Genomic DNA, 16,270 nt, shown 5'->3' with positions numbered 1-16,270 from the left:
ACAGAAGAAATTAAAAATGTATGTAAACAGAGGAAAAGGAACAAATCATCTGGATCAGGGGATATATCCGGAGAATTGTTTAAGTACGGAACGAATAAATTATACGGACATCTTCGGCAACTATTTCAAGAATATATATAAATACAATCGAAATCTCTTATGAAATGGAAAACATCATTTCTCAGTATTATAGATAAAAGGGAGAAAAAACAATTGTGAAAATTACCGAGGAATATCAGATATTCCTCGCTAATTCCAGATCTCCAACCAGATCTACGACTAGAATATATTGGAAGATTTTGAAGAATCGAATCGAGAAAGAATATTTATATTTTGAAGCACAGGAACAAGCAGAATTTCGTAAGAGTCGATCGACACGGAATCAATAAATTCATATTCGTCGACCTGCGGAAAGCTTACGATAGTGTTTCACGTCCACTGAGGAAGCTATGGCAATTAATGAAAAGCATGAATATTAATATAAGTATAGAATTAATAAAAGCCGCTAAAGTACCTACTCTAAAATCACCAAAAATAAAAACAGGGACTCAAATAACAGCAGGATTTATCCTGTGCAAAGGGATTGAAGCATTTGGAGCAAAAACGGGATATACCTATAGGACTATAGTATAATGAAAAGTATTAGATAGGTGTTCTATACAGCTATGAGGTATGGCTACTGAAAGAAACTCGTTTCGCAGAGAGCAACGAAAATAGATTTTTGGAGAAGAGCATCAGGAAGATCTAGAAGAGTAAGGATTATCAACGAACGCATTAGAGAAATAAAGGGAATCAAACGAACAATCACAAATGACTTATCCACAAAACAACTCAATCTGGTTCGGACACATAGAAAGAATGGATGAACAGTGGCGTAACAAATTACCTAACTTTTTTTATATGACTAGTAAGTTTCACCGGTTCAAAGTGCTTATTTTTGAAAGGGCTTGAACGAGTCAGTAATCACGAGTGTATGCAAATTTTAATTAGCCACATCTTAACCAATTTTTGTCTTACAGAAAAACAAAATAAAACACAAAATATTTACAAAAGCAAAACCTACATTTCTTTACTGTTTGAGTTTTTTCGCATCAAAGTTATTTTGAAAAAATGGCATTTTTCCAAAATAAAGAAATTTTTTTACTATAAAACGAAATTTTTTCAAAAATAAGAACTTCGAACAATGTTACAGATCATATAAACAATACATTATAAAGTAAAGGGTAAAGCGCTAAGGAATAATTTTATTTGGGGTGCTAAATAGGAGGAGATTTTCACGATTTTTTTTTACCAAAAAAAGGGGGCCAACTTTATTTTGAACGTAACTCGCCTGGTTTTGATGCTAGAAACTTTTATAAAAAATAAAAATAAAGCTCTTTATTAAACATTTAAAAGAGTTTTAATGAGTTTTCCCCAAAAAGTGTTTCAGTTTTTGGTTATTTCACGTTGAAATATTCGATTTGGAATCGGACGAATAAGAACATTTTTTCATGAGCTACAACTTTGCTTTTATTGTGTCGATATACTTCATGAATACACCCTTTTTTGTTTTTTTTATGAGCTACATTTTTGCTAAAAACTGCTTGAAAACGTGTTTTATTTGTTGAAAAATAAACATGTTCACTCTCAAATAACTTGAAAAGTATTGACTTATATAAACTCTATAGAACAAAAATTGATTAGAATTAGTCAATTTATCCATTTCCGGACTTATTTTAAACGCATGTTTTTCACCCCCGAGAGTCATCCCTTTCGCCCCCAAGTAAAAACAACTAACGACACAAGTCCAACTTTGAAGTTGAAGTTTTAGTAGAACCTAAATGCAAATTGTCAAGCAAATCCGTCGTGACGCTGATAATTACACTCCAAAACGGCCATTGACTGGGCTACTAGTGTATTCATGCACTGTTTATGGCAACTTACATTTTTCATATATGCGTAAAATAATATAAAAAATAACACATTTTACATATTATATTAGACGACAAGATGGGGCCCCTGACATATTGGGCCCCCCGCAAGCTTCATGCTGTGGATGAATAACGAATACTAAAGGAAATACTAAATTAGAAACCACAAGGAAAGAGGTAAAAAGAGAAAAGTTGGAAACAAGGCATAGAAAAACGGGCTTAGAAAAGAAACAGATCATAACCTATGGAACAACTGGACGAAGTGGCGATTGGAAATCAGATAATGGCGGAGAACGTTATAAACTGACATCATAATAGAGTATTCTTTAACATTTTAGATCTTCGGCAGCATACGAGCAAACCACGTACTTTATTCCTGTTGGTTATATCCAATCCTTAATTCAAAGTACTGATTTGTTCACATATTTTATATTTTGTGATTTTCTATAATGTATTTACACCTAGGCTCAATAAATAGATAGGTATAGTCCGTCCGCTATAACTTTTCCCATGCGGAACGATTCATTTTCAATCAAATTAAGTCAAAACATAAATTGAAACGAACGCCGATGTGTGTAGTATAGTATATAGTATACAGTATACAAAATGTATATACACATCGACGTTCGTTTCAATTTATGTTTTGACTTAATTTGATTGAAAATGAATCGTACCGCATGGGAAAAGTTACAGCGGACGGACTATACTACATAGGTATTTGTATATAATCATTGTAATGTTTGCAGTAGCAGATCTAGACATTTGCCTTGGAAGGGGACAATTACCTTTATGGGGGGACTTCCAAGGAAACACCAACCACACCAACAAAAGACATAGAAAAGATAAACCCAAACTACCTACAAGACATAAATAATAACTTATTATGCATTAAGTTTCTTTAATTTTCCTAACTACCTACCCTGTTTATTCGGTTGAATTTGTCTGTCTGTGTCTGTGGTTTAAGTTTAATGTCAGCAAATATATTTTGATATCTAAAGGCTGTATGACACTATGCATTTTCTTGTATCATTTCTAATATCGTTTCTGATATCGTTTCTTGTATACATTTTCTTGTATCATTTCTTGTATGTACATTTGTGCCCTGTATGACACTATGCAAGTTCTTGTATCGAAAACTGTATGAAATTCGGCACGTGATTGGTCGAAATTTTGTTTGTCACCCTGTCACCTTACATTGGTATGGTAGTACTGCGTCTACAGCTGATTTTAAGGATTTTATAAAATTTATAAACTTTTAAAAACAAATATTTTAATGTTATAATAACTAGAATTTTTACGTTGACTGTTGATTATTTGTGTTTTTTATTTTGTTTTGATATTTGTGCTAAAATATTTGCATTATAATTATCTTCAGTTTGATCCAAATTGGAACTATTGTATTTTCCTCTATTAAAAAATTATGCAATATGAAACCCAAAGTTATTCTAAATATATGGTTATTAGTAGAACAGTAGTCCATACCAAACGGTATATTAAGTATCAATAAAATATTTATAAATAATACCTACAAAACACAAATAAATTTATCAAGACATAAATCATATGATCTCATTTTCAGCCGCCATTATGAGATTTAGAAGTTTTACCAGCAGGTTTTACGTTTTTGCTCTTTGCGCAGAAATTGGCGCAGTTATTGTACAAGAATCTGTGCCTGACACAAATTCTTGTATCGTTTCTGATATCGTTTCTTGTATCTGTGTATGACACTATACATTTTTTTGACATATCAGAAACGATATTAGAAATGATACAAGAAAATGCATAGTGTCATACAGCCTTTAACCATTTTTCTTTAATTTTGGACCGTGTTACGGGGGAAATTTCTCCTTTTCCCTCCCCGTAGATCCGCCACTGAATGTTTGATTTTTCATGAGTTTCTGTGAATATTTATTTTACCTCTGGATATGCAACCAGTAATACCAAAAGGTAAAATGCTTGTTGCATAAAATAACGTAAATACGCAAACGAAAAAATATAAACAATTTCATTTTTTTTATAATTTAAAAAAATAATGTTTACAAATATTTGTATTACTTTTTATCTAACTTTATCCAATACAAAAAAAGTTAAGAATATAAACTGACTGAATACCTTTTATGAAGAATTATATTTTTGATATATTTGTGTAAATCATTAATATTGCAATACAATTATTATATGAGATATAAATATTTAAAATATATTTATAAAGAAATATAAGTATATAAACTAAAATATAAATATAAATAATTATAAGGCTATGGAGCAAGTCTATGTATGGAACATTCAAGAAAAATAAATTTTTGTGACATCCAGTGACATCTTTCCTCTTGCCTTGACATGCTTGACATTGCTCCTCACAAACCATACATACTTAAATGTTGCTCCTTAAACATGCCTTAAACGTCATTGCTCATTGCTGTTTGCTGTCCTGTCATCTGTCATATTTCTGTCATTTTCGATGAGAGGCGAAAATTCTGGAAGGAAAGGAAATTTCGATACCAGTTACAAAGCAAGTGTTTAGTTCGTGAATAAGTTAAATATATTTATCATTTACCGGTAAAATGGAACAGGTAATGTAGCCACTTGAATACTAAAACCATTTCGCTGTAAAATATTAATACAATAATCGTATTTTTTCCAAAACATGAAAAATTAAAAGCACATTGTTACCGTAGGTCGCAGTTTTGAAAGATAAAGGAAATCAAGCACTTTCCGCAAATAAGATAGATGAGGCACTTAAATATTACACTGAAGCAATTAACCTAGATCCACAGAATGCCGTCTTATATTCGAATAGATCTGCTGCTTATGCTAAAGCGAATCAATATGATCTAGCCCTAAAAGATGCTGAAAAAGCTGTTGAAATCAAGCCGGACTGGTCGAAGGCTTATTCTAGGAAAGGTGCTGCTTTGTCCTATTTAGGTAGACACGATGAAGCTATTACTACGTACGAGAAAGGATTGGAAATAGATCCAAGCAATGCTCAGCTTAATGAAGGACTAAATGAGGTAATAATTAATGGTACTGCATTTATTGACCAGAATAATTCATCATTTGGTATTTTATTCCTATTATGCTTACCTTACACTGTCAATAATATTGAAGCAATATCGTTATTGATCAATATATTGAACATGCAAGGTATACATTGAAACAATAATATCGATGGCAATAATATCGAAACAAAAATCTGTTTAACTTTTATTGAAGTCCCATCAATATATTGGGGCACCATCAATAGTACTGACATGGTGTGGGGTATACAACACCATATTGTGGAATAAAACATCAATTTGTTGTTCTACAGGACCTCGATTTTTGACCCTTCTCTGCGTTATCGATCATTCGCTATCTGTACACTAAACAGATACAAATCAAATACTTTCGATAACGAAGCGAAGGGTCAAAAATCGAGGTCCAGACCCTGTACAGGTTGTTTGATTGAATAGTATGTTTTTTTAACCCTTTTGAGATGGACACCAGCCATATAAGACGGACATTTCAAAGCTATTGCCAGTTATTAGAAATCTTAGTGTGACTGCCAGTCTATCCACTGGTGAAATCCTCATAATCGTATCCTTCTTTATTATAAATGGTGAAATGAGTGCAACTATATAGGTACATAGGTGTTGAAACAGTTGTTCATCCATTCTTAAAAAAATTTTGTAGCCATCTGGCTCACTGTGGACTTCTCGAAGCAATTACCTATATCCATGGTCCATGACGGGAATATCTATTTAACCAGTTTTTTATCCACATTGTTCTTTGCCTCCTTTTTTTCTTTTCTTCTTGAAAACCAAAGCAAATGTGATTAAAAATGCTAGATCCATTCTCCTTGACTGCACAATTGAAACTGACACTTTTTTGATCAATATTATTGAGTTGTGTGAGGCAAGGGCAGATCCAGAGAGGGGGCCATGGCCCTACCGAGTATCTAAAAAAAGAATGTGTGTGTACTTTGTACGCACAAAAGAAGATATTCTTCTATTATAGGTAATTTAAACGAAGTAAATATACTTAAAAGGTTATTTTTACTTATTTTATTTAAAAATCAAACTAACTTTCTTATCTACCACTTTCAAAAAAGAAGAATATCTTCAAAAATTATATAATAATATAGTACTTACAATCATAAAATCTATAAAAAAAAATAAAAAAGTAATAACTTGCTTGGGGCTCGAACTCACTTCACTTCTACCGAGCTGTACGAAAGCTGACGGCATGCCGCGGCATTTCAAACTAGACCACATCCGCGTGTACGTCATATGGGAATATACTCAAACTAAACGTTTACACCATAAATTTATATGAATTTAATAAAATCATTAGTTTGATTTTTGTCAAAATAAAATACAACAAAGTATAGTGTAAGAAAACAATATATGAGATGAAGATTTTTAGAAAGTTTGTTCGTAATCAGATTATGTAAATTAAAGCATTGCCTACTAATAGGTAACTACATTATTTTGTTTACATTTTCCTAATAGATAGGTATTGAAACTATTAGTGTTTACCATAATCTCCATATTGAACAATTATTGACAGATCATTTCAAAATTTCAACACCCAATCAGAGCCCGTATAACCACTAATACCATACTGTCGGTGTGCGCATGCGCGTGGTAAATAAGTTTTACCCTCAATAGATTCGTCGCTAAAGAAGAATAGCTTCAAAAATTTGCTGATTTTTCTTTGCTATACAAATAAAAATAATTTAATAACGATACGTTTTGAATGTCTTTATGGCACTCAAAAGTGTGTGAAAAGTGCCTTAAAACTCACCGTTTAACCCAAATGTTTAAAAAAAATTCCCACAGACCCCTGCTATCCCCCTCCCAAATCGATCGTGAATCCGTCCTTGGTATGAGGGCTACCGTTTGTTTACCATATATTGCATCAATAATATTGACTGTATAAGGTAAACTGTATGTATAATACTATTGTCTAAGTGTTATATTTGAAAATATAAGAGACTTCTTAAATATTTTCAAGGAGATAAATTCTAGAGTGCTATGTATTAAGAGTAGAAGTCAAAAATGAAAATTTTTTATTAGGACTTTTCAAAGTCTTTTTTACCACTGATAAAATAACTATTACAACTAAATATGAAAATGGTGATGAGATATGATTAATAAATTAGTAATTAACTATTTTAATTTCTACTTTGGTAATACCTTATTAATTATATAATTCAAAATATAGAAGAATCCCGAAAAATCTTTTTATGACTTATACTCTTAGTACATAGCACGTTAGAATTAGTAGCACAAGAATATTGTTAGTAATTCACATGATTTAAATATTTTTTATATGGGAAATCTGTTTTGCAATGGATTTTATTCTAAAATGTAGTTTTCCTTGTTATTAGAATTAAAGTTTATGAAGGTCAATATTGCTTTAATAGCTACACATTAAATGAAATCCTGTATTTTTTTAAATCTATATGTCAGGGCATTTATATTAATTAATTTTTAATTCTTATAGGTTTATTTATTTACATTATCCATTTACAAAAGTTTTGCAAATCTACACCTTAACAACAATAAATGATTAAAATAACAAACACCTCAGAATAATACACTCTCTTTAAGAAAATGCAGAACTACAACAAACTTATTGTAAGATACTTTTTAGTTGTTTTTTAAACAAAATAATTTTGGAATCAAAAATATTTGTCATTAGCTATACCATCATGAGTCTGGTGAAATGGCACTGAAAAGATTTCTGATTGTTGCTTTTACTAGGAACTTTGAGACTAACAAGTGAATGGTGGGCTACAACAATGTTGTAAGCGACAGAATTAAGATTATGCAGGAGATCGAAAAAACTTATTGACAAGTCATTTATGACAATATGGATACCAATATTGCGGTACGAAAAACTCGGGGAAGGTAAAATGTTTTTAGCCTGATTGAAAGATGCTTGCATTGGTCATTGGATATACAATAATATTGCATTAAAACCTCACTTTGACCCAATGTGTCGCTTACAACGTTGTTGTAGCCCACCATTCAAGTGATAACAGTTGAGAACAATCTACAATGGCATTAATGACTTTGTGTAGGAAACATAAATCTAATAATGTTGTCCTTGACTCAAGTGTTGGTAAATTAAGACTGTCTCTTACCCACTGATAGTCATATTCCTCTCACCAGTATCTACTTTTATAAGCTGCTATCCTCAAAAATTTATTTTGAACTCTTTCAATATGTTAATGTAACAGTTGTATGATGGGGACCATACAACTGATTAAAACTCTAACAAGACTACAGTAAAGTCTTCCAAGCGTGCACAAAGATAGGTCTACAGATGTGTGTTGGATAAATCCCAGTATGTACTTTCATTGCTCTATTTGTTACTTGATTGATGTGGTTTGAGAATGACACAAAGACAGGTCTACAGATGTGCATTGGATAAATCCCAGTACTTTCATTTCCCTGTTTGTTACTTGTTTGATGTGGTTTGAGAATGACAGTTTGGTGTCTAACCAGATTCCCAAACCTGATACTTCATTTCCCAATATTTATACAGCATCAAGGTTAATAGAAACCATTAAACATCTTAAGAATAATTGCTACTCTAATTAATATTTACTAGTAGACTGTGTGGATTTGAATGTATCTAATGTGTTCCAAACAAAAAACCAAAATTATTAAGTACCAAAAATATTTTTTTTACGAATATACCATTTTTACAAAAGTAAACATTAACCTTTACAAAGCATAGGTTGCGTTAAAAAATACAAACCAAAAAATTAAACAAAATTCAATTAAACGAGTATCTCAAGTTATTAAGCAATGCTTAAAATCTCAACTGATTTCTTAAATGTTGTAGATATTCCAAATAACTCTAAACTATTGCTGTGCTCATTGGTAGTTTGTAAAATTCTTGTAATGGGTTCGTTTTGACCATAATTTGTAGTATGAAATGGAATGTTGAAAATCCCAGCGTTACGAGTTCTTCTAGTAATAACATTGAAACTTGTTAAACTTAGTAACTCTGGATCTTGAACATATCCATTTATAATCTTAAAAAGGAAACATAAATGTGCTTCAAACCTTCTATGGTGTAGTGATGAGATATTAAGTATGGACAGTATATCATCATATGTGTATTGTTGTCTAATAAAACCAATTTTGTAAGCACATACCCTCAAGAATTTATTTTGAACTCTCTCGATACTGTAGATGTCAGTATTATATGTAGGAGACCAAATGAGAGAACCATACTCCAAAACTGACCGAACTAAACTGAAGTATAACATTTTTAAAGTTTGTACCGAAAATTGATTACAGTTTCTAAGAATAAATCCCAACATCTTTAAAGCTTTAGTTGAAGTTTCATATATAATTAGGTATATTCATAATATATCATAATACGATATTAAATTCAACAGTTTTTATACCCAAATCTTTAATATTACTATGTGCCTCTAAAGGTACATTATTTATACAATAATTATAATTTACAAACTCTCCTGATCTTCCAAAAGTAGTTTTAAAATATTTTTTTATATTTAAGTTTTTAAGATCATTCTGTAACAAAGAAGCATCAACTAGGTTATTACTTAACTACTCGAAATATTGTAAGGTCGTCAGCAAACATTAGAAATTTACTACTGTTAATGACTGAGGATATATCATTAACAAATATATTAAATAAGAGAGGCCCGATATGAGACCCCTGAGGAACACCTGAGGTCACAGATACTCGCTGAGATAAACAATTTCCATATTTTACATACTGACATCTACCAGATACATAACTACCTATCCACTCAAGTAGTTTACCTCCAAATCCATAGCCTTGTAATTTAGCAATAAGCAGATCGTGGTTAACTCTATCGAAGGCTTTAGAGAAGTCTGTGTAGATAGCGTCAACCTGACCTTTCTGTTCAACTGAATTAGCAATAAAATGAGTATACAATATTAAGTTCGTGCATGTAGACTTACCTTTAGAAAAGCCATGTTGTTGAACATCAATTAAATCTTTACAATTTCATGTTAAAAAGTTATTTACAAGACACTCAAATAGTTTGGGTAATACAGATTGGTTACAAACTGCTCGATAATTTTCAACATCATTTTTATTACCAGACTTGAAAATTGGTGTTAAATAACTAGTTTTCCAAAAATCAGGAAATATCCCAGTACTCAATGAGGAATTAAGTAAGTAGTGGATAGGTTTTACAAGAGTAAAAATGCAATGCTTGAGTATGTAAGCTGGCAAATAATCTGGTACAAGCGATAATTTCCAAGGCATCTTTAAAACACTATCAATTCACATTTACACTCTGCTGATAGTTAAAAATTGGGATCTGATTAGTTTTAGAATTAGAATTACCAAATAAATTAACTATATCTTAAGCATTATCACCTGTAACATCACCATAGAACATACTAGATGGCAGATTATAACTTTTGTTCAGAGATAAAGTCTACTATTAAATTTAAATGCTCAGCAAATGTTTTTTCTTTAGTGTTCCGCTTGCCATTTTTTATTCTTGTATTGTATTTGTCAAATTTAACCAAAACAAAAAAAAATTGTTCTTTTTTTGATGAATTCTTCGCACTGCACTAGCCTGTCCAGTAACTTAACATCACGGAACACTTACTTACTTATCTTTTCAGTGCTGGTTTGCCACCACATCCTGAGCACGTTAAATAGAAGTTGGTGTTTTCGATTTACACTGATTACAATGAGAGTTACAGAATGCCAATCCAAACATGAAAACGACACGATAGATATCCAACATTCAGATTTCTTGTAATTACGATTCGACTTGGTCATTTCTATTCAATTTGTTAAAAGTTACAGACTACTGCTGATTGTGTTTACTTCTAGTGTGTGGTTCAGATTTTGCTGATTGAAACATCCTTCTTTAATAGAACCTCAGATACTTTTGATGGATATCTTGAATTTCTAAGCCCTCTACTTTTATCAAACATATACCACAAAATGTTTTAACTTGTTTTAGGTCAGAGCTCAAAAAGCTAAGAAAAGCCGCTCTTTCCCAAATCCCTTCTCTGCTCCCGATGTAATACCAAAACTGAGAGCAGATCCGAAAACAAGAGCTTTCCTCGACGATCCTGAATATTTAGCCCTTTTAGCACAACTACAGGCCAATCCACAATCGATGGGTACCAAACTACAAGACCCCAGAGTTTTGACCACCCTCAGTGTTCTCTTGGGTGTAGATATTGGATCTGAAGAACCTATGGATACTGAACCAGCGTATACGCCACCTCCTAGGAAACCTGAACCAAAACCGGAACCTAAGAAGGAACCGGAACCTGACTTACCCGAAAATAAAAGGTGTGTATATATTATTTTTTGATATATTTTATATTTATATTATTTTTTGAAATAACCTATTTCTGTTTTAACAGCTGTTTTAGTATATGTTTTATAAAACATTTGAATTCGTCATTTGTTTATAACCTTGTTATTTCTGCTTCTCGTCTTCTTCTTTGTTCTCGTTCTTCTTTTCGTCTTCTGTTGAGTTTTTTTTTTAATTATAACATACTCAAAATCTAAAACATGCGTAATAGGTGATTCTTGTTCATCTTCTATGCAGCATCCATAGTTATGCAGCATGTAGGCATTAATGTTGGTAGTATTATGCGTAAGTATCCTTCTTCTCCTCTTATTCTGTTGGATTATTGTATTGATCTCAGGTATGTCGCACCAGTTTCTTATGTCTCTAAAACTATGATAATTTAGCTCATTAAAATGATTTTTAAGAGGTTATATTTGTTATCCCTTAAAATATGGCCTAGATATGAGACTTTTCTCTGCTTAACGATGTTTAGAATTTCTCTCTGTGTTTTAGGTCTTTTTAAGACCTCCTCATTTGTAATATGGTTAACCCATGGAATTTTAAGCAACCTTCCAAGACACCACAATCCTAGCGCTGCAATACAGTTTAGCGATCTTACTGTAAGTTACCAGATTTCGCTACCATACATTATTATTGGCTATAATATGGCCAACATATTATGTAGCATTGTAGGATGCGAATACGGAGACCAAAGGAGTTTCACACTGATAAAGGTGGTTATTGCTACTTGTATCTTCACTTCTTCGTCACTGTCCCATTTACTATTGAAAGTAACTCCAACATATTTAAACTTCTCAACTCTGTTTATAAGATGGTTGATTTGTGCGTGCATATGGGATTATCTGTTGAGTATAATTAATTTCGTTTTTGTGATTTTAATATTCAGATCTTGTTTTTCTCCCATTGTACATATAAATATTATTTACTATCTCTTGTAATTTTTCCACTGGCGAAGCGTCCATGTAACCACTGTTACCATTGGTAACAGTTGAAAATCTTGCAAATAAATATTTTATGACTACTGTGAAATAATTCCATTTTATTTTTTTTTTCAATAGAAATATGAGTGTTAATAGTAATTCACTAAAAAGCCAACTAGACGCACGCAAATATTGGCGAATTTATGCGACTCGGTTGCAGGTTAATGTTACCACTTTTAAATGTGGATACAAATGAAGGTCCATCGGCTATCGGTCGGACGGTCGAAGACGGCTCGTGTCTGAAAATTTTGAAAGGCGAAGGCGTAAGCGCGCTGTGGATATTAGTATTCTTGTTACCACTTTTTGGAATGGTTACTTACCTATTACAGTGTGCGTGCAATTAAACATGGATGAGCGTCGTTGATGACTTTTTTTGAAATTTTTGACACTATGATTTATCCAACTTAAAATAGGTTTTCTAATTTAAAGCAAAAAATTTTCAGATATTTTCATCAATTTGTGCAGCTATATGGACAAAAATTTGACACAGTAAAGTTAAAAAATAGAATTGACAGTTCTTTATAATGATCCAGATTATATTAAAAAAAAAATGTACAAGAATTATATCAATATTTAACGTCTTCAAAACTTGATAATGCATTTCAGGAACCCTTTAAATTGGCAAACTTATTTTTAATAATTCCGGCTACAAGTGCATCCGTTGAAATTTTCATTGAGTAACGCTTTTTAAATGGATTAATGACAGAACCTTCGTTCTACGATTCTGTTATTAACATTTTTCCAGATAAAATAAACAAAAACTTATATTTGCGAGGTTCTTTTAAACAAGTTTTTTTTTACATCTGGGTTTGGTAACTTTAAAAAAAGTCACCCATCGCCACTGAATTTTTCTATATTGTCTGCTATGATAGCTGTATCATCGGCATATTATATGTAGCTGTATCATCGTAAATTATTTTGATACATTTTTCATTCTGCTGTGTAAGTTGAAAGATCTTTTCTACATAAATGTTAAACGGCAGAGAGGGAGGATGTAGAATAGATGATTCTATGTTTTAATTCTAATCACAATGCATAAATTATTGATCATTTTTAATTTACAGGTTAGCAAAAGCTGAAAAGGAACAGGGTAACAATTTCTACAAAAATAAAGATTTTGAAAATGCTATTGTACATTACAACAAGGCTATCGAACATGATCCTACGGACATTACTTTTTACAACAATTTAGCTGCTGTTTATTTTGAACAAAAGGAATACGAACAATGCATAAAAGAATGCCAAAGAGCTATAGACCTTGGTAGAGAAAACAGGGCTGATTTTAAACTTATTGCCAAGTCTTTCATGAGAATTGGCAACGCCTATAAAAAATTGAAAGACTATAAAACAGCGAAGACATATTACGAAAAGTCTATGTCTGAACACAGAACTCCTGAAATCAAGACGTTATTGTCAGATGTAGAACGTATTATTAAAGATGAGGAAAGGAAATCGTACATCAATCCAGAACTAGCTGAAAAGGAAAAAGAAATGGGTAAGTAAATATGCTAAATTTAGTTTTTTCTTTTGAAATTTCTTAAGAAAGATCAAAAACATATTTTTTTGATTTTCGAGGAGTTATCGTTAAGTTGCAGGAGTTTTTTAATTGCACAGCACTGTTGCAATGTACCTAGTTATATATAGGCACTGGTAAAACACGCGATCATTATTCTTGTGGATACCAAATCAAAACCAAGATCGATTATTTAGAAAAATATATTTAATTTTGTTTTTATATTATGAGGATTTAAGTACATATCATTATCCTGTTTTTTGTGTGTTAAAGTAAACATATTTATATTCATGCAATAAATCGATTTTATTACAATATCGTAATACTAATTAATTAAAAGTGAATTAATTATTTAAGAGAAGTTGTCATGTATATATTTTATAAATGCATAAAAGTTATATTTGTTTATATAATATTGTCAAATTATGTCAAATTAACGATAATACAGTGGAACCTCGATTATCTGTCTCTCCATTAACCGCCACCTCTGTTAACCGTCAGGGTACATACAGACGTTGTATTGACTACATAAGCAAAAATTTTAATGCAAAAAAATTAAAAAAAAGTTAATTTGTTTTGTGATAAGGACACAAACGGCTATCCATTGCTGACAGATAAAGAAATCGTTGAAATGGCAACAAAGGCGGACCAAACAGATTCAGAAGCTGACACAGACTTGGAATTTTACTGTAGCTATGTTGATGAACCTATTGTAACTGACAAAGATTTGCGTAAATAATCTAAGCTGTATCGCACATGCAATAATTCATCGAGTGGTACTCTCAACAAGAAGAAGCCAATAAAGTAGATTGCATGATCTTATGCCGATTAAGAAATTCAGCCGTCGCAAAATGTGAAGCAACAGTAAAACAAACAAAGATTTCAGAATATTTTAAATTGATTCGATTGTACGAACACAAATCCCTGTACAAACAAAACATACAAATGAAATTTGAGAGTTGTACTATGAATTTTTAATTTTTTTTAATGTTCTGTTAACCGTCTTTTCGATTATTCGTCATACCCTTGGTCCGGGGCCCTGACGGATAATCGAGGTTCTACTGTATTTAAAAAAACCGGAGCGTAGCACTTGGGGAGTGCTGACAGAAGTGAATACTTGTTATACCGCGTTATTACTGTGTGTGGCTTAATGAAATTGTTAATCTTTTTTATGATAACATCATACATTTAAGTTCTTTAAAATATAAAAATCTTAATTTTTTCTTTAAAAATTTTGTTTAATGATTTTATTAGTAATTATCAAAATTTGTTAAATATTTTAATTCCGTTTTATTTTATTTATTATCATTTTTATATCGTATGTATTGATTTTATATTGATCATCATTATATTTAAAAAAATAGTATGCATAAGTCGATGAACAGAGTAATAAGTGTATATGTATGTATATATATTATGTATATTTTACTGCGTCTCGGTCACATTATGATATTGATTTGGACCCGTGCAAAAATATACAGGCATACCGAGCGATAAGAAGTATCCCGAATGAAGTACGTGCCTCCTAGTGGCGGGATACGGGCAACAATACATTGGCTTATAGGGCAGTCCTTACAGTAGGGATCCTGGCCTATACAGAAAAATGCAGGCGGGTGTGGGGTAATACTGCACTTTGGTTGCATTGGTGGTGTATTGGCTAAACGTGCAGGACAGGGCAGGGTATGGTGCTGATAGAAAAGGCATTCAGGCATCAAATATCCAAAAATCTTTTCAGGCCATTAGTGTAGGAAACAAAGGTTGAACCTTGCAAAATGGACACAAGTCCGGTTTTATTTTTTTTCTGGTATATCAAGGGGTACTTATTATAAGACTAACTTTTTCTGAAAAAATTTCGCCCCGGAACCTCCCTTTTCACCCCTTTAAAGGGGGTAATTTGTGGTTTTTGCGAAACGTAGCCCTTCCTGTAACTTTTACAAAAAATTTCTTTTATAGAAATATGAAGAGGACTATATTTTCTACGATTTATTTCTAACACCATCTCTCTATCATCCACCGTTTAGCGGGGGTGGCGCCCTAAAGTTGACAAGTTATTAAAAAAGATGTTTTTAAAAAATATATATTTTTCCCTAACTGTAACGGAAATTAAGAAGAAATCCTGCGGCAATTATTCACAAATAATTGACTGATTTTTTGGTATAGGTTTTACTTAAGGATAATTGCCCTTTTTTTAATTACAGGGTGTTACATTTTAAAAAACCTCTTTTTATACCATCTGAACCGTTTATGCTAGACTAAAAAGACTTTCAGCGATTACCTATGTACTGATGCTATTTACAAATTTGTATAATGCACCCCCATTTTTTCCCCGGAACCACCCCAAAAAAAAGAAGAATTAATAAATAAATTGATTTTCTTGTAATCCTTCACACACAATGCCCTTTATTAATATGCTTCGTACATCATTTTGTGGACATTATTATTACCCATGCATGGACACCAAAAGCAATTTCCTAGTGCAACCCCTTAAGCAAAAAAAAATAAATAAAATGGGGGGTTGAAAATT

General features: G+C 31.8%; 1 protein-coding gene across 1 annotated transcript in view; it reads left to right on the top strand.

Annotated features, from left to right (window-relative positions):
- The first annotated feature begins 4,290 nt into the window (after positions 1 to 4,290).
- LOC114336082 (stress-induced-phosphoprotein 1) overlaps positions 4,291 to 16,270 on the top strand; it is a 28,038-nt gene continuing 16,058 nt past the window's right edge. The window contains exons 1-4 of the mRNA XM_050644528.1: positions 4,291 to 4,483; positions 4,589 to 4,921; positions 10,891 to 11,228; positions 13,298 to 13,728. Coding sequence (XP_050500485.1) covers positions 4,475 to 4,483; positions 4,589 to 4,921; positions 10,891 to 11,228; positions 13,298 to 13,728 — 1,111 coding nt within the window. The 5' untranslated portion in view covers positions 4,291 to 4,474. The remainder of the gene's footprint in view (positions 4,484 to 4,588; positions 4,922 to 10,890; positions 11,229 to 13,297; positions 13,729 to 16,270) is intronic.

The sequence above is a fragment of the Diabrotica virgifera genome, chromosome 2 (genome assembly GCF_917563875.1).
Source record: "Diabrotica virgifera virgifera chromosome 2, PGI_DIABVI_V3a".
Taxonomy (NCBI): Eukaryota; Metazoa; Arthropoda; class Insecta; order Coleoptera; family Chrysomelidae; genus Diabrotica; species Diabrotica virgifera.
The sequence above is the reverse complement of the archived record's forward strand: the minus strand, read 5'-3'. Positions and strand labels throughout refer to the sequence as shown.